We start from the raw sequence: 26,928 nt of genomic DNA, 5'->3' as shown, positions 1-26,928 counted from the left end.
TTCAAATTGAGGATTTTGTTCGAGAATTTATAATAAGTAACTATTTCCGACCTGGTCCAGAGATGCTCTGTACCAAATTTTGTGATGATTGCTCATAATGCGTAGGAGGGAAAAAATCAGATTTGGACACAATTCCAAATGGCGTAAAATCTGGACGCAAATGGGCGTGGCTTATATAGATAGATGCATCTGGACCCACAAAATCCAGGAAAAAAAAGATTTTTCTGAGACTTATGGTTAAAAAGTAACAAGCCAAAATGTAAAGTTCATTGTTATAGCGTCACCATCCTGCCAAATTGCACCATATTCGACACTGCACTCCCTTGGGTCCTGAGCAAAACACCCGCCAAGTGTGAAGTCGGTCGGATGAGCGGTTTTTGAGATATGCGAAGGAAGCACGGAAAGACAAATTCCTCGCTTTATAGAGTGAAGCGCATATCTTTCCTGACAAAAACATGTTTTTTTTTTCTTTCTACATGTTTGTCAAGGTTATTCCTTCGTAGTTATGGTAACCACTGAAGCACATAAGGTAAAATGTGACCAAAGATATGGGTGGGTCATGCCTCCCAGATGTCAAATTCCAGTTAACTCATTAGTGGCATTTTGGTGAGAAATACAGCTTAACTTTGCTGTTACTGACGGCGGATTCATACTTGAATACGACATGCAATGATATGGTATTTGCTCATCTTTTACTAGTCTTGTAAAATGGAAAATCACCAGCGATTATAGTATCATTAGTAACTGTGTGCTTAGTTAAGCTGATTTACGTGACAGTGGTGACTTTTGTTCTCTCCCCCTGCGCTGAAGATTGCAGAGGAGCAGAGAGGTCAAAGGTCAAGCCCTCATGTGGATCCAGTATGTGCCATTTTAGAGCGGCCTCGAACTCCCGTGGCTGCGCTCACTGGTAATGAACAGCAGGAAGGCTACGTGACATCTCACCCTATTTGAAATTGTGAGTTAACTGCTATCATCACTGCTGCCCGTCAAGCCGTTAAGAGACTGACAGTGACGGGACGGAGCAGCAGTGACTCACAGATGGTATCTGTCATGTTTAAAGGATGCAGGGGGCCATGTTGTAAAAGAGAACATCTCTTCACCGTATGGCTAAACCATTTCACACATGCTGCTCACTCTGGAAAGGAGTTTGACTGTCAGTTGATTAGTGAGGAAACACTCTTTGATTTTTCTTTGGTTAAGTATATCGTGTATCTGCTGTTCCCTTCATGTTCAGGACCACTGAGGAATGTGATGAGAGAGGAGCTTTCAGCATGTCGGCCTTGGGACCTTCCCCATTGTAAAAATAAATCCCTGAACTCCGAGTCCCATTGAATGGTTTTTACTTGGGATCAAGAAAAAAAACATCTGAAAACCTCCTAGCTAGCTGAGCACTTTAGCGAGTAAGTGCCCCTAAATGAAACACACATGCCGGCCCCGGTCCTCATGGCTGGAGGTATGACAGTGTTCTTGCCTCAGCATTGAGTTAGTGCGTGACCCCATTGTGACGATTAGCCAGTGTGGCTGATAATATTAATGGGCCCTCTTTCACTAAGAAAATATAAGTTTTTTTGGAAACCAGTAAGTGGTCCACGAAGAAGAGGAGGTGGAAAAGATCCAAACATGAAGATTTTCACGTCAGCCTTTAAAGAATGTGAATTGCTGGAATTTAACAACCTGTAATCTGAGGCTTCTCTTAAATTAAACTTTTAGGTACCTTGCAAGGCTTTGGTATTAGCTTTTCCTTGCATTTACCAGTTTATATGCTGACAGAGAGTCCGTCACAAGCTGATTGATGACCCTAATCGGTGTCCTGCACCTTGAACCACTTTTAGTTTTTCAGTTTGCTCCGCTGCGCACATTGACATTGTTTCTTTTGCTCATTTACATTTTTTTCCTTCATTGTCTGGCTGTGCGTTGTATCCCCCACTCTGCTAGACATTGAGAACTGTTCTGGTCCACCTTTTTTGTCTCAAACCACTAACTTCTGCTTGCTGTGAATGGGCCCTCCCCTCCCCCAAATACTAATGAGGGCATGGACATCTTTGTTTGTTGGTCCTCTTTCTTTAAAGTAGTGGTTCTCCTGATTGATGCTGATGCTGTAGCAAATTGGGGGTTACATTTGTGTTTTTGTTGTTGTCGTCTTTGTTTTGATGTGACAACACATCTGCTTTGCCAGTCATGATCAGCAGCCAGCAACCCCTGAAAGCTGAAACTTACATTTTAGTATCATGTCCTGAGCAGTGACGAAATTTAGTTCCAGGAGCTCGTCCCCAAAGCCGTTGGAGAAAATTGGAATCAAAACCGTAAAAAATGGCTATGTTATACATAACGTTTTATTTAATTCCTGCAGTGGAAAAGGTATTGGTTGACGGGTATAGCACAGTGATATTTTTTTATACGCTCTAATAAGACAATTGGATTACAAAGTAGCTGTGACCAGTTCAAATCCACTTACACTGTTGGCAGCCTCATCATAGAAAAGATTTCAGGAATATCGCACCTTAAATGTTTCCTGTTTTCTACTCGATGTAAGAACTGTGAACTGTTGGCTGGGTTGAAAGACTTAAAACACTCAGCCATAATTCACATGGTTATCTGTTATTGTGGTCAGCTACCCAGAGCTAAATATGAGCATGAAAGACTGTAATGCCATGGGATTGTAACGCTGTGAGATGCCCAGCTGCAGCAGTTTGTCACTCATGGTTGGTGTGTCCATCCTCCACTGAGAGGTCAAAAGGTGTCGGGCATTAGGTTATATAACTGTTTTATAACGACCCATCAACACATTTGTTTTATCTGCTCAAAACTGGGCTGTTACGCTTTTAGAGCATTTTTTAAGTGGGAGAGAAAAAGTTGTAAAAGTCAAATGGCTGATAATGGGATAGTAAATGTCTATAAAGATCACAAGCAGTCTAAATCATTCTAAGGGTTTCCCTTTTCCTCTCTGATGGGCTTAACAGGCTACAGCTGAAATGCCTGTGAACAGGTTGAAGTCTGCTTTTTTACTTTACTTGGAAAGAGTTATGACTCCTTGGTTGTAACCTCAAAAACACAGAATGTGAAAAATGTTGTAATGAGAGGTGTTTTAGGAACAGAAAACAAGGTCAGGTGACATAATCTTGTTTTTCAACGCTTTTGTTTGGATAATGCTTAGATATTTTTTTTTTGTTACAACACGATCTCTCCCATCAGTCATAAATTTAACTTTAAATGGACCCTTCACGGAGTCACTGGCATGTTTTCTATTTTTTTGCCATTTGAAGGTTTAATCCCGTTCTTTGAGTATTGTTAGCAGCCAGTTTAGCGTGACTTCCAGAGCAGCTGAACTGAAGGAGGCCATGGAGATGTAAGCACTGCCCAAAGAATCAGAAGCTCCCAGAAACCGTTTTCTCACACATTCTCGCCCTTTTTGTGCTGAACTCCTCTGATTCTTTGTTTTATTCCCTCTTTAGTGAGAGCGAGTGAAGCAAAGGATAAGAAAATGGATGTGGGAGGAATGTACAGAAGTAAACAGTAGAGATCTGTGACTGTTTCATGGTGAAAAGCCACAATTTATGATTATTTTCAGTATTGATTCATTTGTCAAGGATTTCTTTTTATAATCATTTAATCCTTTGGTCTATAAAATGTGAGGAAGTAGTGTAATATGCTACTCACAATTTCGCATATCCTTTCATGTATTTTTTTTAAATTGCAAAGATATTCTGTTCACAATATTATATAATAGAGAAAAGTAGTAAATACTCACATTTGAGAGTTTGGAAACAGTAAATGTTTGGCAATTTAAAGGTACCTTGTGGAGTTTGTGAGCACTAGTAGCGCTGTGGAGCATTTTTTGTACCAATGGGTCCACGTTTTGTTTTGTTTGACACACATGCGATACATAGTCCCACCACTGGTTTCACACTATTCCACTGATCGACAGTTTGCAACGGTAAAAAATAAAGAAACAGCAAAGGCAACTTGATGTAAATAATACACCATGTGTTTTATTATATTATATTATTTAAAAAAATGACAACTAGAGTTGTTCCGATACCGATACTGCCCAAAAACTGGTATCGTGTATTGGCGAGTACGTCAGTCTATGCACCGATCCGATACCTTAATTTATTAACCCCGAAAGAAATCGACTCGTTTAACCGGAAATCAATTCTTCTTCACCGCTCCAAAACAGTAGCCTTCACTGTGCTGTCGCCCTGGATGTATCATGGCTGCTACTGGCAACTACTGTTTTAGAGCAGCGAAGAAAAACTGATTGCAGGTAGTTTGTCACGTGACGATAGCAAACTACAACAGTGCGGTGACAATAGAGAGTATAACGGTAACGGTAGTCAGAGCGAGGAAAATGTCAGCCATTTGGCAATATTTCACAGTGGAAAATCCAACAAGTAAAATGGCGATATGTACAGCATGTAAGGCTTCCTATCCATTTTTTTTGATCACGCTGGTATCGGATCGGTACTTGGTATCGGCCGTTACTGCAAGTTCAGGTATCGGTATTGCAAAGGAAAAAATGGTATCGGAACATCTCTATTGAAAATTGTATGATGACGGAAATGCATTCAACACGTTTGTCAGGTTTCATTGATAGACATAATGCACTTTGGTGAGTAACAATGAACGTAAACATAATTAGCAATGACATTGACACTGAGAAGGGGTTATATTTTTTCTTGTGCAGGAATTGTTTGCGATCCCTTGTAAACAAAAGCATGGATCCTGAAATTCAGTCAGTCTTCCCTCTTCCCGTGTTTGTGGTCCCATCCTGAAACAGTGTGAGATATTTAGATTTAACCCTGAGAGAGAGAGAGCAGACTTGTTCCTGTGAAATCAGGAAAGGCACCTCTAATGAGAGGGAGTGCGTTGCAAGGGGTCTAAGGGTGGGATACATCCTTACCCACCTACCTGCCTTTGCATCCTGCACAGCACCCTAATCTCCCATAATTGTGCCGAGTCTGGGCTCCCATTCTCATTAGTCTCATTAGGCTCTTTACAGCATTCCTGATGAAAGGTCGCTCCTGGTCACGCTGGGGCCAAGGCCATCAAGTTAGTGTAAATTGGCAGTGACAAGAGTTTGCAAAATACAATTAGAGGAATAATCAGCGTGGACTGATCCCTTCATCTGCCAGTGGTGCCCTGATTCTCCTCATCTCCCCTACCTTTTTACTGCACTGAAACTTCCATATCTTCACTAAATCTGCCTCTGCTGCCTTTGTTCCTCCTTATCAGCTCCATATGTTCTGCACTGAACCAAGCACTTCACTTCTAATCTCTGTTTTCCCTCCACCTGTAATGTTATCTCCTTTGTGGTGTATTATCTCCATATGGAAGCCACTTAGCCTAGGGGAACGTTCTCCCAAGATTGAGCTCTCTTTAAATGCACAGCCGGCATCTCACTGATGTTTCCCGAGGTGTAAGAAGCAAATGATGAGCTGACAGAAATGTAATGAGACGGGGTCAATTGCCTTTCACATGTCAAGGCTGTTTAAAAAAAAAAATCAGACTGTAGTTTTAATTCCATAACTGACGGATGGCTCTGTTTCATCAGATCTTATCTCAGTGGAGATTTGAAGAGTCTGAAGTAGCAGGTTTTAGGTGGCTGAGTACACATGTATGAATATTAGGGATGGCCCAATCAATTTTTTTTTATAAATCCGAGTCCTTTAACATTGAGTATGCTGATACGGAGTATTACATAGCAGCAGAAAATATGCATTTTTGATTAAATATGTATCTGGAACATTTAGATAACAATTGTAGCCTTCTAAATCTGACTTATCTTATTTATTTTTTACAAGCTATTAAATTCAAATACCAAAGGTCCTGGTTCAAAACTATGAAATAAATCAGCGTAAATTATTGATATGATGAAATTGAAAGTTTGGGAGGATGTGACTCATGCAATTGACTTGAAGTGATCAAAGAAGAGGTATCTCTTTGTTGAAGTTTTTGTAGCTACAGAAACACTCTGAGGAGTTGTAAAACGATCAACAAATAACAAAAAATAGGGCTGTCAAAGTTAATGCGATAATAAAACTTGTTTTAACGCCACTGATACATGTATATTAACGCAATTGATCTGTCAAAGGTTGTAGCAAGCTCAGTTTAAAGCTAGAGTGAAGGTACTGCTATCATAAGAAGCTATAAAACCTAAGGAATCCATTGGTACCAACTAATAAGACTCCAAATCTGCACTAAATTTTGGCAAGGAAAAACTGGCTTTGCCATTTTCAAAGGAGTCCTTTAACCTCCCACCTCAAGATATGTGAATGAAAATGGGTTCTATGGGTACCCACGAGTCTCCCCTTTACAGACATGCCCACTTTATGATAATCACATGCAGTTTGGGGCAAGTCATAGTCAAGTCAGCACACTGACACACTGACAGCTGTTGTTGCCTGTTGGGCTGCAGTTTGCCATGTTATGATTTGAGCATATTTTTTATGCTAAATGCAGTACCTGTGAGGGTTTCTGGACAATATTTGTCATTGTTTTGTGTTGTTAATAATTTCTAATAACAAATATATGCATGCATTTACATAAAGCAGCATATTTTCCCACTCCCATGTTGATAAGAGTACTAAATACTTGACAAATTTTCCTTTAAGGTACATTTTGAACAGATAAAAAAATGTGCGATTAATTTGCGATTAATCATGGAAAATCATGCGATTAATCACCATTAAATATTTGAATCGATTGATAGCCCTTGCTTCATGAATTAATATTAATTTATTTTGTGGCATTTATGTTTTTCCTTTTTTTTTTTTTTTTTTTTTATAAAATACTGAATTGTTTTACCTCTTCAGGCTTTTGAAAATATTCAAATCAAACTATCTTATAGTTTGGTAAAATCACTCCTTGTCTTAAATGCTCACAGCTGGTAGAAATATGTAACCTTTGATGACAGATTGCGAGATGACTTAGTACTGTTTAAATGATCACAAGTCGAAAAGGTTGGGAACCACTGATCTTGATGCATCCTCAGATTGGAGAGTGCTCTCTGGTTCTCATCACCTAATTATCGACTGAGAGGTGCTGCACTGAAAACAGACATAGCCTTTGGATATCTGGCTGTATGCTGCCTCATCTATGTGAGGCTCCCATCTTGTTGCAACTGTCCTCCTACCGTTGTGCCACGCCGGGTATGAAAACACCAAAGACACAGACAAACTTATTTCAAAGTCAGGAAAATACCACCACGTGCTGCTTGAGCAGGTTTGTGCACTGCCATGAAAACAGAGCTTCTGAATAAGACATGGCCCGAGGGGAGTATTTGACTGCCGTTTCTCTCAAATTTGAACGACTGTGAAACCATGTAGTGTCACACTTCACACGTGAAGCAATAATCAGAGCCTCAATGTTTTTACTCCTCTCTTCACTTTGAGCATGACAGTCTGTCATGTATCTGCCTCCTTTTGCCCCGCAGGTAGAAGGCTCTGAGCAAATTTCCATCCGCTAAGGCCCTGCACATACCACAGCCGCATATCTCATATATATCTCACACATGCGACCGAGAGGGAGACAGGCTGGAAACCAAAAAGTAATTTCTAGATGCCTGCTGGCCTCCATGTGTTGTCCCAGGCGCTCAAAACTCCAGGGTCAAAGTTGGAAAACACCGGTCCAAACAGGTAGAGCACAGATAGAGCACACGCAAAGGGTCAGAGGGCAATCCCCCGAGGTCCAGGAGGTATTTGTTCCTCCTGTTCGTCTGTGTAGATCATAAAATGTTATTCTGGAGACATGATTGGTTCATGCAGCTGGCCTACTTTTTCTCTGTGTTGCAGTCTGTAACTTTTACTGACAGTGAAAATAAGTCAGACACCTTTGGCTATCCACAGGCTTTTGAAGGGACGAACCTCTTCCAAGATTTATTGCTCTGTTAGGCACCTTCCATCAAATGATTACGGTCAAAACAGTCATGTGAAAGATATTTGGGATGGTCTCTTCCAGTATATAACACTTTCCAGCTTGAGGTCAATGACTGCTGATGGCACAACCCCGTGACTCTCACTGAGCTGTCTCTGTAGGGAAGACGAGGAAAAAAATTAAAGCTTACAGGAGAGAGAAGCAGCTGGCTCTTAAGAGTGGGGTATCCCATAACACACAAACACACATGAGGGCCTATACTCAAATATGTGCAAATGAAACACACACACTAGCACACTTACCTTGCGGTGCAGTGAAATGGATCATCAAAATAGGGATTAGAGGAGTTTAGGACTCAGTGGAGCAGAATGTTCACTAAACAAACTCAAAAACTGGATTTTAGTGTCTTTGATGTCGCACATAAATCCCTTGTGGTCAAACATGCACGAATAATAAAAGTCAAGGCTCGGTGGGGTGCGTAATAAGCTGTACAGAAACGACAGAGTCGCTTGATTGATATTTTTACCCAAGAGTCAGACAGCCTCTCAGTGCTTCTCTCAGCACAACGGTCTGCTGCTCATCTGTGGTTTCTTGTCAACACATGCCTTGGGGAGAAGAAGTGTATAAAAACAAAATACAAATGTTTAAACTGACAGATGAGCAGAGGATTTAGATTCACATGAGAAATGTTCAATTGAAGGAAAGCGACCACCACGGCTGACTTTAATGGGCTGACACACCTGTGAACAAAGCAAAAACATCTCAAGTAAATCCCTTAATGTAGCAATGATTCAATGATTATTTTCATTATCGATTAACCTGCAGATTATTTTCTCAATTAATTGATAAATCGTGTGGCCTATAAAACAGCAGAAAACGGTGAAAAATGCCCATTACAGAATATATAGCCTAATATCACATCATCAGATGTCTTGTTTTGTCCAACCAAAAATTTAGAATATTCAATTTACCATAATGTCAGATCAAGAAAAGCAATTAATTCCCACATTTGAGAACCTGGAACCATCAAATGTGTGGTATTTTTGCTTGAAAAATGCTTGAATGATAAAAATATTTGGCGATTAATTTCCTGTTAAATGAATAATCGATTCAACTAATCATTACAGCTCAATACCCTCTAACATCTGAATTTATATTTCAAGAGAAAAGTTGGAATGTTTTTTGTTGACTTTAGTACAGTTTATTGGAGTCAATAGAGGTGCAGCAGCTCAAAACGCTTCACCACTGAGATGTGTGGTTGCCCCCTATAGTTTATATTTTAAAAAAGGAAACGGAAGCGCATTTCATTGCCTATACCGTGATACCCTTTACTCACAGATTGTTAATGACTTCATGGAAACATTAGAGGTTTGTGAAAGGAGGTAAAGAAGCCTTAAACATCAGAGAGGTCTGTGTGTGGTTGGTCCTTTGTCATTAAGGGGACATTTTTTAACTTGGTTTCAGGAAAGCCACACCACTTCCGAATGATGGTGCCACTTAACAACAACTCAGCTGCCACACTGGCCACAATTACAGGGCTTTAGGAAGAAATTTGTACCCAAAACTGTGTAGAAAAGCATCATTGGACCAGGGGTGGAAATTATTGGATGCTTAATACAGCCTACATAGTTTTCTGGTTCACCAGAGTGGAAGATGTTTAACCAGAACGGGCACTTTGACAAGTAAAGTGTGGTCCTCTTTGACTATATTGTGGCAGCTGTGTTTTAGTTACATGATGAATGAGAGCAGAGCAGAATCACATAGTGTTAACTTGATAAACATCCAGCAGCACATCTGGGCTTTTATTGACGTAGCAGGAGATTAACAGCAGGGGGCAATGTTGAACTTGAGCTGATGCTTTGCAGCGGAGAAGGAAGGAAAGAAATGCATCCTGATTTTTGTCTTATTTTGCATAAAATCACAATCAAAGTATTGCCTCCTGCAGTTTTAACTGTATTTAATGCCACGTCTGAGTATCTGACCATCTGAAGCTTTGCCTCTGGAAATAGTGTGCAAAAAAAACATGCCGGATGTTTTGTGCTTTCATACTTTCTATATTTTATTTATTTACAAAGTCATTTAGACCTGAAGCGTATAAGACTAATCCTCAAAATGCCATTGTTTACCTCATCTGATTACACCTGGCATGTAAAGTGAGCAGGCTTCCTGATCTCCGCTCTTGTTGCCTACAGTCTACCTGTAAATGTTACATAGTGCAGAGACAGTAGTCTGGCAGAGAGGCATTACAAGGAAACCTTAGAGCTAAAGTACTTACACAATGACCCGGACCGCAGCAGTAATGTTCGGATAAAAAGCATTTTAAATGTGTCTTTGGGATTCTCATGATATCTGACTCCGGGAAGAATATCCATGTGAAATCCATGTGGAGTTATGGGGTCCATAAAATAACTTTTATAACAACATTTGTGGGCTCGGGGTGAGCATTTGTCACCAGTTCATCTGTTTCACTTGAGCGTCTGCCAGGCAGATTTGTGGGGCTGCCTGGCAGACGGATAAAAGAAACATGTCCTTCACATAAGGCATTAAAGCATGTTTATTTGTATATAACACCTTTCAACAACGAGGCAACTCAAATACTCATATAAAAAGAAGCACATAAATAAAATAAAATGTAAATGTAATCTAAAAAACAATAAGATTAAACAGTAGAATAAAAATAGTGCAACTATGGTGCAATGCAAGATATGAATAAATGGTCTCAGTCTTATAACTGACCACCGGTATAGCTGACCCTAAGGTCAAAGGTGAGGAGGAGTTTCCTGTGAAAGAGTGTGAAGTAAATTGTCAGTTCCAGTTCATAGATGGTTGGTTTGTTAGTCAGACAAGATGTTGTCATGAACCGTCCTGCTGCTACATGTGCAGGTCAGTCAGTGAATGAAACCTCGAGCCAATCCCCATCTTTGTAGCACCTGGTAAATGAAAGCAGCTGTGAGGACGGCAGGGAATGCAACCAGGAATGAACACTAGCAAAGCACATTATTACACCAGCAGGCTTCTAGATCAGGGCCCTAAAAGGAAACAGGTTATCCTTGACGTCCTCCCCCCCTGCTGATCCTGCGATGAATACTGCAATTTTCCGGCCCATGACCCCCCTGAGATAATATCAGAGGTCTGGTGTTTTTTTGTTGGCCCCTCGAGGTCTACCGAGACGTTAGCCCCAGTCGTCCTGGGAGCGGTGGCTGTCGTTCTTATCGCAGGAAGTCGCACAATACAGCAGAGGAATGTAAACCCAGAGCTTTGCTGCAGCTGAACTTGCAGAAACACAATCAAGATTTTTAGTTTTCAATTCTTTACCTGATTGCTTTGGAACAGAGTTTCCACTGCAGGGAAATACACATTATACAAGGTTGTTTTATATTACATTTGCAAGAAGACATAACAGCATTGAGCAAATTGGCACAATATTTGTTATCCTATTGGAACAAAGCACAGAAACTCCTCCTTCATACGGACGTGAGTGTGACAGAATATCAGAAATTTCCATTATGAAATTGTTTAGATGAGGTGGTAAGCCACTCAGATCTTGAGTTTTTGTGATCAATTTAGTCAGTAGATGCCTAACAATAGTCACATCCAATATTGTTATTGTTATTGAATGATGACATTCTTGTTATATGTTTTGTTTCATAAAAAGGAATTCATTTATTTTGTTTGTTCAAAATAAGGTGAGCCGTCTTGCTTCAGGCTAGGTGGACCACCTCTGTTGAAACACCACAGGAAACCCTTAATGCACTGCATTAAAATTCAAAACCACTAACTACAGCTTCAGGAATGAGTACACAGTTAAACACTTGATAGAGTTTTAACAAAGACTCTACAGTATATTATAAGCTTTTAGTGCTCAACCAATTAGATTAACGATTTTTCATCTCAATACTTTACTATACTATACAATACTATACACTATCATACTCAATGAATTCCCCCCTATGCACATTGAAAGGATGTGAACATGTTAAACTTTCCCTTTAAAGCTACAGTTGGTAACTTTGAGCAAATATTATAAAAAGTTATTTTTATAAAACTGTCTACTATATCATGACAGTAGTGCATGAGACAGATAATCTGTGAATAAAATCATGTTCCTCTGTGTCCTCCTGTGCTCATAACGGCATTTGCAATATTTTGAACGTGCCCGAAGGAAAACAACCAATCAGAGCCGAGCAGCCACTACAGCAGCTGTCAATCACTGCTCGCGAATCTCGCAAACTCCAATCAAACGGTCAAACTATAAGCAGCGCTGATCAAATATGAATCAATATTCTGTTACTGTAATGACTATTTATCTCCTCAAATGTTTTCAGAAACATCTTGTAGTGTACTGTTTAGCTGTAAAATGAGAAACATCTGATAAACAACATGATAACATCTAATAAAGGAATCCTCATGTTTGTTTGTTACTTGCCAAGAGGACTCTTGTGCAACATATTTTATGTATCTGAACATCCACCACATGGTGAAACAGTCCCGTGTGATTCTCCCTGCATGGGCTTGACCCTGAGCTTTGGCCTTTGACCCTGTTTAGGGTCAAAGCTAAATTAGGCTACAGACACACTACAATGGTTCAGGCATCTGATCTCTTTTTTGGAAAGCGTGCACACGGACCCCCCAGAGGCTCAGGTCAGGGAGAACAAACCTTGGTGATGTGATGTTCAGGGGAAGGGAGGGGGATCTTAAAACATGCTTCTTTTTTTGAAGGAGGCCACAGCTCCTGTTTCGCTCCTTTAGATGTGTCTGATCACTCTGCTGGAGGTTCAGCTTGGTGACGGATTGATGGATGAGTGAGGGTGACACAAAACGAAATGCCCCCTGGAGTCCGATGGAGGTGCATCCTCTGCTCCAACCCCCAGACTCACTCATGTCTTCAGAGATCATTGAGTTTAACATTCAGAGAAAATACTTTTATGGATGGGAATGATTCTCATTTTGAAAATAGCTTACGGTATATTACTGCAGCAAAGAGATAGAGTGATAGATAATCTTTCCATGCTGCGACCACATTAACAATAATCTGTTTCATCTCTCCTTTTTTGTTTTTTGGCAGAGTTTTGGAACTATTTATTGATTTCCAATGTGGTCCTCATTGTGTAAGAAAACAACAACAATGTAATTGAAGACAATATAATAGAAGATATTAATACAATAAAAAGATCCTCAAAGCACATCATTTCCATATTAAAAACATAAAACCTGTGCATGATTTTCCTCTAACGATTTTCTTCTGCCCTCTAAACACAACTTTGGCTAAACTTTATACCTGATTGGAGAAAAAGACAAAAATCCTACTAAAAACTAAAAACATGCTACTTTATTGACCCCCTTAAGCCAAGTTTGCACTACACGACTCTCAAAGTCGTCAGATCACAGTACTGTTCACACTACACAACTTGCTATCTTGTAATCGTAAGTCTTTAATCGTCTTCACTACATGAATAACCGGCGACAGGAAGTCACACACTACAAGATCTTTCACCGGGAGGAATCCCCGATGTGGTCTCCAAACTAAATTTTGTCAAAAACAAAGGCGAGAATTACACGGTAAATGCCGTGATACCATACACGAGACACATGCTGATGTTGTTGTTGGCACATGTGTTCACAAAATAGCCCATTTCCACTGGTTTCCACACACGTTTTTACTATGTATTACTCAATTTGCAACAACAACTTTGCTCCGTGTTGCAAATGCAACACATCCAGTAAGTTCCTATTGTTACAGGTGACCCCTCCTGCCCCAGGTTTCCTCTCAACTCATGTCTCGCGCTCTCATTGGCCGGAGTCCCCAACAGGTCCAGATATTTAGCATGCTAGATATCTGGAATGTGTCTGCGAGGCATCGGCGAGCGTCGGCGAGCTTGAGCGCTGATGTACGAGATGCGAGTCAACATAGATTTTCCTCCAATCTGGAGCTTTTGTTGGGAGCTCAAAAAACTGTCGAGGAGCGGAAAATCAGGGCTAAAGTCGTGTAGTGTGAACTAGGCATTAGACATTTAGTTTCCAGTGTTGTGTTTCATATCTTCATATCTGACCTGTAGCAGTTGAACATTCCTGACCGCTTATTTGGCAGAAAGACCCAAAGAATGGCGAGCATGACACTGACCCTGGACAGACCCCCGCTCAAGCTGCCACACAGGTGTGTGGCTTCGGGGAGGGTAAGAGGGGGAGATGGACATCCACACACACACACACACACACTCAACATCACAGAAACACACTTGTGCTTCAGATCTCACCACAGGATCCTTCAGGGTCTTTAATCCTGCCCTTGACTTCAGGTCACCATCACCCGTTTGCTTTAGTCTGTTTGATTCTGCATGATTTTCTTCAAACCTCTTGTTATCATGGTATTTATTTAGCAAGTTAAATGAACTGTACTAAATGGCAGGAACTCTCTCCCACCCCGGGACACAGACTCATTAAATCAAGCTCTTGTGGTGTAGTGCCCAAATAAAACTCATCCCTCACAAGTGGATCTTTTGCTGCAACTTTATCTCGTCTTGCTAAAAAGTATTGGAGTAATACATTGATAAGGAATTGTGTTTCATAGTATAATAAAATAATAAAATTCATTACATATTGTATGCTATTTAGGTTTTATGACACTTGGCAATAGAAAGAGGGCAGTGTTTTTGGTGTGAACATTTCCAGATGTTGTAAACTGAGAGGGAAATCGTTTAACTGGATGGTTAAACGCTGGCATCGCAATGCACCGAAAATTTGCTTGAGGGGGGAAAATGTTCTATAAAGCAATTTTCTTTGCATTCGCACTCCTCCTCCGTACAGTAACTCTCCTCTTTTATGGACATGGAGAAAGTTTACAAGCTGATTAGTGCCAAGTGAATGCTCCCTCCTAATTTTCTCCATGGCTTTCAATTTTCAGTCCAAGATTCCTCTGCTAGCATGGCGAATGAAGCAGCCCAATGTCATCAAGTTTAAAACTATACGCCGTAAGCACAACCTCTCCTGACAAACCCCCATGTGAATGAAATTCAACATTAATGCAGGCAATGTGGCGCCGTGTCCCGGAACTGCAGTGTAAAAGTGAACAACACGCGACACATTACTCCTTTTGGTGTTCGTTTTCAGTATCCTCATTACGCGGACACTGCAGCTCAAATTATGGTGTATGGTGACCTGTCATCACCTGACCCCGAGTCATTATGTGTAGTTTGGGAACTGGAGGGAAAGATTTTATCTGATTTAGTTGATGACAGCTTTGGCAGGATATTTAGCTGATGGAAATGAGATGGAAAAACTGTGACTCCTTGTGGAAGTGTTTCAGAGGTTGTGCATGATTGATAAATGGCCATCCCGGTTCATGATGGAGGAAGTTAGAGGCGATGAGGATAACATGGAAACGCTGCATATTTCCTTTTGTCCCACTCAATTTATTACTCATATTTTGATTCTGTTTTGGATATGTTATGCATTTTTCCTTTTTCTTGAAGTTGGTACGAAGGAGACAAGTTTCAGGATGGAAACGGAGCACACCATTTCCTGTAGTCACTCTCATGAATTTCCAGGCACTTGAAAACTTTCCACATTTTTTTAAAAGCTATATCCAAATATATTCATGGAAAACATTTGAAACTTAATCAGACTGACATGAAAAGGAAAACACATTTTTTCTTAATACTTGCTGCTAAAAAAAGCTCTATGCTGTTTTCACCAAAACACTAAGCTTATGAAACATGTTGGATTGTTCTTTGTTCTTTCTAATTTCTGCTTTTGGTTGTGCTTTTGATATCTGCAGGATTAACTCTGTCCTTGTTTCTCCCCGTCAGATGTTAACGAATGTGAGGAGACCAATGGAGGCTGTGAGGCTCTCTGCTGTAACACCATTGGAAGTTTCTACTGCAGGTGTCCTCCTGGACAAAAACTGAATGGAGATGGTAAAACCTGTCAAGGTGAGTCCTCTACTATATTTATTTTCTTGTAGAGCTGGGTTGCATATCAGTTTAATATCAATATCAGTAATATGATACCAGAAATTGGGTGTCTGGTTATCATACTGTTCTCTGATACAGCCTTTCTGATCTAGCTGAGTACATTGTTCTATCAGCTGGATCATCAAATCCACATTACTACACTCAAAATGTTGTTGAGTGTGAATATCTTTTGGAAGCATAAATGGTCGTCTCAAAAAAAAAATCATAGTATTGAAATATTCCTACATTATGTTTGTTTTTGTCAGTAATGCTCAATCCGAGATGACAGCATGTAATTTGACCTCAAACCTTGAAATTGCCTTCATCAGGCTTTGTGTCCTTACTCCACTCAACATCCATTATACTCCTAAATGTTTATAACCATGCTAGCGGTGTGGCTCTAGGGATGGCAATTTCAGACCGACTGACAGACTACTTTAGTCCAGACCGACAACATCCTAACGATTTTGGTGATCTCCTGACCATTCAAGGACCAGTGTGTAGCATTTAGAGGGATCTATTGGCAGACATGGAATATAATATTAATAAGTATGTTATTTTCAGTGTATAACCGCCTGAAAATGAGGGACATTGTGTTTTCGTTAGCTTAGAATGAGCCGTTTATATCTACATACGGAGCAGGTCCTCTCTTCGCAGAGCGAAGTGTTCTACAGTAGCCCAGAACGGACAAACCACTGTGTTAACTTTTCCTCTGGCTCAGCTATTCTCCGTATGACCTATGCTACTCTTACAACAACTGGCTCTGGATAGGGCTGTTTACCTTTTCATGTCGACCACCGTAGTTGTCCCACAAGCTTAGCTCAAGGGAGAGTTTGCAATCTGCAACCTCACCGCCAGATCTTGCACACTGCACCTTTAAATTTACATTTGTGATTTTCAGTGAAATGTCGCAACTATTGGATGGATTGCCATGAACTTTTGTTCATTCATTTTCCCCTGTGGATGAATTGCAACAACTTTGGTGATCCTTCAACTTTCCATCTAGCACCATGAACATTTTTTAATTTGTCCAATACTGTAGTTTATGACCAAATACCTGCAAAACTAATGTTATTCCCATCAGCCTCAGCTGTGCTTTGTGTGTTGTGCTTCATGGCACATTTTAGAGCTGTGGAACCTCAGTCTTATTTAAACAGTTTATAGATTATTGGATGACATGTTGAACGACCTATTTCATTTTAAACATACTAATGGTTTGTGTTTTTACTCCACTCAGCATTCATTTGTTTTCGGTCCTTTATTCTGTATTCCTCTTTTTGCACATGTTCATGTTGACATTTATGGAATTTTGTTTTCATTTTTATTTGTGGCTAAATGAATGTAGACCACCCGTAAGCATCAAAACCAGATCGTTGTAACTGAAGTGAACCACAGGACCAGATCTTTTTTAACTTGTACACTCTAGATGATAAAATGATGTGGCCTCCTGTTGTTTCATGACTCAAAATGCCTGCGGACGAAAGCAGAGCTACCAGTCTATCAAAAGATCGAGCATCTCTGAACCACAGCTCACCAAAACGGAGCTTCTCCCCAAACATTTTCCCATGAGATTCCCATTTTTGCTCCATCATAGTTTGATGTTTCTGATTAGGAAATCTCTGCCAGTGGTTGGTTTAATCAGAATAATGACTCCTCTGTGCAGCAGCCAAGCCTAGAGGAGAGAAGAGACGCTGGAGTGCGCTGCAGTATATGGCTGTCTGCTGGAGGACCCAGTGAGAGATCTGATCCAGGTCACGGTTATTAAGGAGAGTCGATGGGAACGTTGTCACAGCTGGCTTTCATAGCTCTCTGCCCTCCGCCACTGGTGTATATTGGAGGAAAACAGCTACCCGCAGCATTAATGTCCTAATTGTCTGTAATTGGCAGTAGTATTAACAGAGGTAAAAGAAGCTGAATGAATGCGGTGAATGTTTTAGTTAGCACTGCATGTGTGGCGCTGCGTCCGCAGAGAGTGATCAACTTTCCTCCTGCGTGACGGACTGAAGCTGGGAGGGCTTCAGAGTCAAAAGCCGGCATGAGTCCGGATGAGAGACAAGATACATCCATTTAGCTGTTAAGAATAAATGGTTCTGGGGAGTTGGATCGTACACAACCACATTACTACTTTGGGGGAATCCTGTCCTTGGCAACATGCTATAATTTTTTTGATGAAAGACATCTGCTGTGGGAATATGCGAATACTGCTGGCACGTACAAGAAACGAACAAATGCATCTTTTGTTCGGTGCAAAAAAAAGAAAGAAAATACTGAATTTACAATTTAATCCCTTGAGGATAGTTCCCTGGATTTAAGCTCCTGGTCAAATTCCATTTTATTGATGCACTTATTTATTTATATATATACTGTATGTATTTTTCATTTTGAATAAGCAACGTTGAAACAAATGGGACTGATTAAAGTGGAAGAGGCCAGCAGTAACTGCTGTCGTGCTGAGTGCAGTGCAGTGCAGCAGTGTCAACATTTTAGCTGTCATGCCAAATGAACTTGACTGCTCAGACCAATACGAGCGTGAAGGTGGGAGTAATGGTCTGCCAGTGCTTGGCACCTGTCTTAATAGTGAGCTCAAGGAGTGTGTGAGTAACGACTCCCAACATCAGCAGGTAATAGATGCTCTTGTTGTTCCTGTAAAGATTTCTTAAAGAAAATCACCTTGCTGTTGCCAAGTTCTCTTCTGGATTTTTGTGGTATTTTATCAGATTGTTTTACTCTGGCGAGGTATCTTACAGTTATGGCTCCGAGCCTATCATGTGTCTTACATGCTTGAGCGGACTGCGTTCCTCCTCACCTGGCTGGCAGGTGAAGTCTACACAAATTGGCATGATGTGTGCAGAGTGGTTAGTATTTTGGTGTGTGTGGTGTAACAAAAATGTTCTGTATCAGTTTCTGCTGGTCTGTCTGAGCTTGAGTACTTCTCAGATGCTTGTGGCCTGATGTAATGAATGTACAGGTATATGTTACAGAAGCGTTAAGTTCGCATTAATAAGAAGAAAGGTCATAAGATGTGAAGCTATCACACAGAGGTCTCTTAAGGATCATTTCTGTTCAAATCGGGGAAGTGATGCTGACCATGAACACGCTTTGCTCTTTATAAGCTCTATAAAGTGCCGTCATGGTCCCGCCGCTGTGTTTGTGTGTATGTGTTGGCAGCAGATGAGAGTGCACAGTGCTTAGCTCCTGAATAGACGATTTCACTGCAAGGCTCATTCCTTTCTCAGATGTTTGGATTATAAATACTGAATTTGACATCTGGCACTTATCACATTTGGCTTTCCTTTAGTGGCTTTTTAAAATACATGTCAATATCAAAAGAAAAATATAGACAGCACATCCTTTAGTCTGTTCACATTTTTTATTCTCCAACACCGGAGTGATGTGCACTCATAAATCTCGCTTTTTATCACAGAAAAAGATACAGTGGCCCAGTATAGTGAAATGTGGTAAATCATTGAGGGAAAGACATCAATCACTGCTGGCTGGTTTAAATGCAGGATTATTTATTTGTAGTTCATGCAGCACTGGATATACAGTACCTTTAGTGTAAGAGAGACTTTAGGCTGGGGGTGAGAGGGAAGTGTCGGGAGAAGAGGAGAGAGAGGAGGGTCTTTAATATGATGGAGATTTAGTTTTAGTAGATGGGAGGGTGAAAGGGAGAGGGGGATGGAGGAAGGGAGAGAAAAATCAGGAGGCAGAGTGAATAAGAAGTAGTTACCATGCTACATTAGACCAGGATTCAGCACCTGCAGAACTGGTCACATTTTTTCATAGCTAATGTGCTTAATAAAAATTATGTTTTTACAGTAGATAATATTAATAACAACAAAATTGAAGTTCTCGTTACGTTCCACTTCCAGCCATGGCGTTGTCATCAGGATGGTGGATTTTCTTTTTGGTGTTAATTGAAGCGATGGCATGTCTGACATCTGCTGCCAACTATCCACAGAGTTACTATAGAAGGATTTGCTATAGGCCAAACTGTTACCATGGATACCAGCGTTACAACCATGGCTACCTGGCAGCAGGTAAGTGATCATTTCACAGCCAAAATGCAGATGAAGCTGTGGCAGCAGTGCTTTAATGCTTTCCACTCTGGGTCCATCCTCGAGAGGAATAGTTTGTAAAACTTAATTATTCAGCTGTTAATCACTGAAGAGAGTACCGCCGTCATGTAATTTTATTTTACAATAAATTAATTTGACTCTTTTAAAACAGTAGAAAATGCTACCATGTACACTTCAAAATGTAGAAAATAAATAATTTTTTATATACAGTAGGATTTAATGCATAATCAGGGGGTTATTTACAGTAGTCAGAGTATTAGTTCGTGGCTCAGCCAGACTTATCAGTCCCACTGATAATGTGTCTGCTGTATGAGCAGTCTGGCACTGCTCACATAACTTAGTCTCTGATCAGAGTAAGGGAGGATTGCTTTTACCAACAAAGATTAGAGCACATGAAAACATGAATTATGAATCATGAGAGATGCTTTGTACCGCTAACACAAACGGGGCTAGATACCAGACACACTCTCGACAGATTATGTCAATATTATTATGAGTGAATATTTCTTTTCGTGTTTGGCAGGACTGCAGCGCTCGGGGATAAATGCACAAGATGAAACATGTTTTACATTTATTATTACCATATTGCTGATAATCCCTCTAATCTGCTGTGCTACTTAGATGTCATTCTTGGAGTTAAATCAAGGCTGTTCAGAAATAATTTATCTCCTGCGCACAATAAACAAATCACCTTTCGGAAACGGACCAAAATAGTTTTCCATGCAGACGACACTGTGCTGTAGGTGGCTGCGGGCAGAGAATTAATGTGCCTTCTGTAAAAGCCAACGGCTGCGGAGGCTTTGGCTCCGAGCTCGGGGGGGATCATGTTCTGGAAGTGGAAACCGGGCTGGAGGGGCTTCACTGACTGTGCACTGCAGTCGTCAGAAGAACAGCAGCTCGGCAGCGCTGGACACATTTCATGAAAAACCAAACCAAAGGACGGCATGCAGCATGGATGGAAAAACGAAAGGACGGCTCCTGCCAGCTTTCCTGGATGAAGTGGAGCTGAAGTTTGGCAGCAGAGAGACGAAGAAGAGGAAAGTTTAGAAGCTCATTTCTGCCCCAAACACTATATTTGAAGTTGTCGTTTGATATTATTATGAGTAGATGAGTTCAGCCGGAGGATATTCCTATAATTTAGCTGTCTTGGGCAGGTTTTACTGGAACCATTAAGCAAGTAGATTTTACTCCCTTTATGCTCATACACTGTATTTTTGTTCTTATCCTTATCCTATCCTTTTTATTATGAAGAGCAGAAATCAGTGTTTCATGAATTAACCACTAAGATTTCATAATTTACAACGCTGTGCTTCCTCCATCGTGTTCTATAACATCATGGTGACATGTTAAGGATCTTTTAAAGACCTGATTTATGGGTAAATCATTGGTCATGTACTGTTTGTGTATAATTGTGTGTACTGCGGGAACATGAACACAGTGATGTGGTGATGCGTAATGTGCATGATCAGGCTCAGATGCAGATGCTGCCTCCAACCCGCACAGCGTGACAAGAGCACTAGGCTAAATTCACTCCTTATGTTACAGAGACTGAGATTCATATTCGTTTCACCACTGGCCACAAGAAATACGACCCTATAGCTGCTATAAACTATATTTGTATATTAACAAAATATGGAGACCAAATACAGAGCTTACAGGAGAGCGAACATTGGACTTCATTTGATCTGTATCTGTTCAAAATGTACCTTCAAGAGACATTTGTCAAGTATTTAATACTCTTATCAACATGGGAGTGGGCAAATATGCTGCTTTATGCAAATGTATGTATATATTTTTTATTGGAAATCAATTAACAACACAACACAATGACAGATATTGTCCAGAAACCCTCACAGGTACTGCATTTAGCATAAAACATATGCTCAAATCATAACATGGTAAACTGCAGCCCAACAGGCAACAACAGCTGTCAGTGTGTCAGTGTGCTGACTTGACTATGACTTGCCCCAAACTGCATGTGATTATCATAAAGTGGGCATGTCTGTAAAGAGGAGACTCATGGGTACCCATAGAACCCATTTTCATACACATATCTTGAGGTTTAAAGGTCAAGGGACCCCTTTGAAAATAGCCATGACAGTTTTTCCTCGCTAAAATTTAGCGCAATTTTGGAGCGTTATTTAGCCTCCAGCAAGCTAGTAAGACATCGTTGGTACCAATTGATTCCTTTAGGTTTTCTAGTTTCACATGATGCCAGTATCCTCACTCTAGCTTTAAAACTGACGGACAGACAGACAACACATCACACTCATATTCACATCTATAGGCAATTTGAACTTTCCCCTAACTGGCATGTCTTTGGACTGTGGGAGAAAACTGCACTGAGAGGCGGGATATAAAGGCGACTGTGTATTTATTTGCGAATTATTCTTCCCACTGAGGGTACAAGACTGTCTATTTATTTTTTTTGGAGGGAGGGGATTTGCACTGAGATGAATGTTGAGAAATTATTTATGGGGGTTTGTTTATACTGAACTCAGTTTAATGCATTGTTTACAAAAACAGTGCAGACACAGACTTAATGTGTGGTCAGTGGTGAGACGGTACAAAACGACACACACAAAATAAATTAAAGACAAGAGACAATTAAATAAAAGTAATTTCCCCCTTAGCAAATTATATTATTCAGCTAGTTTATAAAACTAACTGTTTTTCACTGGAATACCTCTGAATTCTTGAAATAGTTTCTTACTGAAAATAGCTGCCTGGAGTCACGACTGTACTGAACAACACATTTCTCAACCTGACATTTCACTTGGCGCTGACTAATAGTCTTTTATGATGTGTTGGTTGTTTTTACAGTAGCAGCCAAAATACATTCACACCTTTTTACTACATCACATAATTGTTTTCATTCAGTAACTCTGTAACACGCGCTGTGATATTTTAGTAATGTTGAAGCAATGTGTAACTGGTCACCGGCCTGGAGGTGAGGTGGGTTCGACTTCGTGTCCTAATTTTTGCTGATGGTGATGGCAGCAGACGGGCTGTTAGTCCAAACAGAGCAGAGCTTCATAAATCAGCTCTGATCTCACAGGGGGTCTGCTGGGGAACTCAGAAAACAATTTATTAGTCTTTGACCTTTAAAATAAGAAATGTTTAGGGACACGGCTTGTTTCATTTGGAATCTGGTCACATGGCAAGGCAGTCGTGTTTCACTCACCATCACTTTCCCAGACACTTTCTTTTATTTGTTTATAATCTCAACGCTCGGTGGCTGAGAGGAATGTGTATGTTTAGCATCCTCTTGATTTAAGCTTCCATATGTTTGCTGCACCCAAGGGACTTTGACAAGAAGCAAAGGAATTTAAATTTGGGTTTAAATGTTCAGTAGTTGTTACCACATGGGGGATTTGTTTGTTTTGAGCTGCAATGCACTTGTAGAATACGTTCCCTTCTCATCCATCATCTCCTTTCTTCTCGGACTACATCTTTATCCTAAAACCTGCGGTACATTCCTCCCTCAGCTTGGCAGCTCATCTGGGCTTCATTCTTGGGACCAATCTTTTCTCATAATGAGAGGATTTAGTCAAATTGCACTAATTTCTCTCCCGTCTCTCTCTCTCTCCTTCTGCCTGCTTCTGTCTTTTCCTTTTCTCCCTCCTTCCTTACAGATATCGATGAGTGCCAGGTCCACAATGGAGGCTGCCAGCACAGATGTGTTAACACCAGGGGCTCCTACTACTGTGAATGCCACCCAGGCACTCGCCTGCATGTGGACGGCCGCACCTGCCTCGGTAAGGAATATTACAGCTACGTGGCAGTGCATACATCGTACAAGCTGAAGTCCACACACTGAAATAATACTATAACAGGCAATTTTGCCCTGTTAGGTCTTTGTTAACATACTGTGACTAATGTTACAAACACAGCTTGATTTGAGGTTTCATCCCTCCTTTAATCCGATTAGAAACAGAGTATGAAGGCCTGCAAAGTTTCCTCTTTGTAATGTGGCCCCACTTGTTCAAAACTCACATAAACAATGAAACACTGTGTCAGACGAACTAGTCTGCTGGAATGTTCTGAAAGTCTTTAGTGTAAGTACTATTTGGTCATTATTTCATTGAAGTTTAGCCACATATGCTTTTTGACACGGGCTCTTTATCATGGAGACCACATTCATAATATTGGAGCAGACGACCCCTTTGATTCTGACATACATTGTGAGATGATTCAAATAACATTTGCTGGTAAAACCACACAGAGTAACAGTCTGTGAATTTTTAATACCCTTCAGTGGATATCTTGTAGAATCTGAGAGTAAATCAACTCAATAATGATATGTCTTGGAGCACATTTGTACTAAGGCTCCAGCTAACTGCTATTTTCATTACTGATTCACATGCGGATGACTTTATCAATTATTGGTTGGCCTACAGTATAGAATGTGAGAAAATTGTGTTGTTGGTGTTGTCATTAAATTGCTTATTTTGTTTGACCAATAGTCCAAAGATATTCTGTTTATGAACACATAGGGCAACGTAAAGCAGCAAAGTCTCACATCTGAGAAGCTGGAACCAATGATTTTTTGGCATTTGGGCATTCCCTTTCAAACTATTAACAGACGCAAATGCATTAAATATATTCATTTTTCATATATTTTTTCTCTGTTTCCTGGCTATTTGTTTGGACTTGTCCCACAATGTCTTAAAGGGATAGTTTGGGTGTTTTGAAGTGGGCTTGTATGAGGTACTTATCCATAGTAGGTGTATTACTTACAGTAGATGACAGTAACAGACGAGGCACTGGAGCAAAGCAATACAGTGCGTTGGACGGGGACGGCAATAAAACATATTTTAGCCACCTAAATGAAAGGCTCACCTAAAAAAAATTTATATCCGTTTAAGTGTACGCTTATACTGTAGTTAGAATATTTTCTGACGGTGAACTGACCTGAAAGTGAAATGTATCTTGTTTTTGTCAACTGAGCCTGCTGGCTTTGGAGAGAACATAGATAAGTTTTACTTCAGTCTGGTCCCTGTCGGAAAGGGCCGTCTGACGGCAAGATAAACCGGTGAAAATACTCTAAATATAGCGTACACTTAAACGGATATAATTGTTTTTTAGGTAAGCCTTTCTTTTAGGTGGCTAAAATACGTTTTTCTGCCGTTCCAGTCGACAACACTGTATTGCCGTCATCTACTGTAGGTATTAATACACCTACTGTGGATAAGTAAACAACCCCACTTCAAAACACCCGAACTATCTGTTTAATCCCCTCCACTGCTACTCTTTCTTTATAAATATACAATCAAAGTTTAACCACCTATGCATTGTATAAGTACTTACAATTAAACACAATCATAATGAGCGAATGTAGAAAACGGTGGGTTGATTGATCGGTTTAGTTGGCTGTGGTTTCTGTACCTCGCTGTAGTTTTGATTCCAACCTTTCCCTCCATTAAATTCTGCTTGTGTTATTTCAACGCTCACATAAGCTTCATATAAATCTACGTGTTACCCTGTCACTCTTGACCTCTGCTGAGTTTACGCAGTACCCATGTTCTGTTTCTGTCATGCCAGATACATTAGAATTGGATTTTCCAGAAATAGCTGATAGAGAAAAAGAGTATAAACCTGGCACCAGTTTTCGGCAGTCAGGAATGTATACAGAGTGTCCTGACATTTAGAGTGGAACTCATTATGTGTTTCTTGGCTTCATAAAGCGAAAATAGTTTCATTGTCTTATAGAGCAGGCACTGTAGCTGGGACACAACTGTCCCTGCGAGGCCCTTGTGTGACAGCTGTTGCGTGAAGAAATGACTGAGTGCACCAATAATCATAGCGCACATCTGGATTGACTCCCAGGTGAAGCTTATCTGTAAGGCTGCATATCCGTCTGCTTGCGTTCAAATCGTGCGGAGGCAAGCTGCAAAATGTGTGCATGTTCACAAATGGAGCAAGTACGGAAATTAACTCTGAAATCTTCATTTCCATATAACAAGTGAATAAAAGTGTTTTTCTTTCATTTTTGCACTATGTTCAGCATCATGAGCAAATACATACCGGGTAAAGGCCAGCACACATCAGTCAGCACAGATTGATAGGAAGAAAAGGAACAGCAGATGTCTTGAAATCAATTTAATCTCAGCTCTGCTTGTCTTATCCAGCTCTTGATCTGCCAGCAGAGGTCAGATGTATCCCACACACTTAGCGTGTGTCTGAATAATATTTGAGCTGGAAAGCTCTCTGCGGTTTGACATGTACTTGTGATGGATGGATCTTGACTCCTTCCTTTGAGTATGAAAAACACCGGCTTTGAGATCGCCCGGCTGTTCAACCTCTACCTGTTGTTTTCTCTGAACGGATCTAGTCCAGACCGTCTACCGGGGTTTCATCTGTTGCTACAAAGAAGAGACGCAGACGGAGGGAAGATGATTGAGCTGGCTCTGCCCTCAATCTCATCAGCGGATGAGCGTTGACCACCACAGAGGTCCTGCCATTCAAATCGCTCTGTGATTTTTGGCTCTTTTGTGTTGATGGATCTCTCGTGGCTCAGAGCAAAGCAATTCTCGGAGGTATTCGCTGATTGTAGGAATGTCAGTACAGCGGTCATGACCTCGCTGAGAAATATTCCTGTGGATGTGGAGTGAAATCAAAAGTCAGGAGATCTAACATAAAGCTGCCGTTTGGATTTATGGGCATTGATTTTTTTTTCTGCAAAGATGGCAGATTTTCTCATTCCCTATGACTGCCTCTCCCTCTCTGCCTCTTCATTTAAATTTCTCTGGCCTTTTTTTAATGTGTCTAAGGTTGTTGTTTTTGCCTTTGTCATATCTCTAAGGTTGTTGTTTTTTGCCTTTGTCATGTCTCTAAGGTTGTTTTTTTGTTTGCCTTTTCAGCTGTTCATTCGTGTGCCATCAGCAACGGAGGATGTGAACACTACTGTGTGCAGCAGTCTGCCGCTCATTTCCGCTGTCGCTGCAAGCCAAATTACTTGCTGGCAGAGGATGGCAAGCATTGTAAACGTGAGTACCCAAACTGGTGTAAGGCAACACTAAACACAC

The 26,928-nt window shown here is 40.6% G+C and overlaps 1 protein-coding gene across 1 annotated transcript in view; it reads left to right on the top strand.

Annotated features, from left to right (window-relative positions):
* megf6b (multiple EGF-like-domains 6b) overlaps nt 1-26,928 on the top strand; it is a 71,254-nt gene that overhangs the window by 21,233 nt on the left and 23,093 nt on the right. The window contains exons 5-7 of the mRNA XM_037784716.1: nt 15,678-15,800; nt 23,536-23,658; nt 26,764-26,889. Of these exons, the coding sequence (XP_037640644.1) occupies nt 15,678-15,800; nt 23,536-23,658; nt 26,764-26,889 (372 nt within the window). The remainder of the gene's footprint in view (nt 1-15,677; nt 15,801-23,535; nt 23,659-26,763; nt 26,890-26,928) is intronic.

Source organism: Sebastes umbrosus, chromosome 1, assembly GCF_015220745.1.
Source record: "Sebastes umbrosus isolate fSebUmb1 chromosome 1, fSebUmb1.pri, whole genome shotgun sequence".
In the NCBI taxonomy this organism is placed as follows: Eukaryota; Metazoa; Chordata; class Actinopteri; order Perciformes; family Sebastidae; genus Sebastes; species Sebastes umbrosus.
Note: the sequence above shows the minus strand (reverse complement) of the source record. Positions and strands in the feature narration are given on the sequence as shown.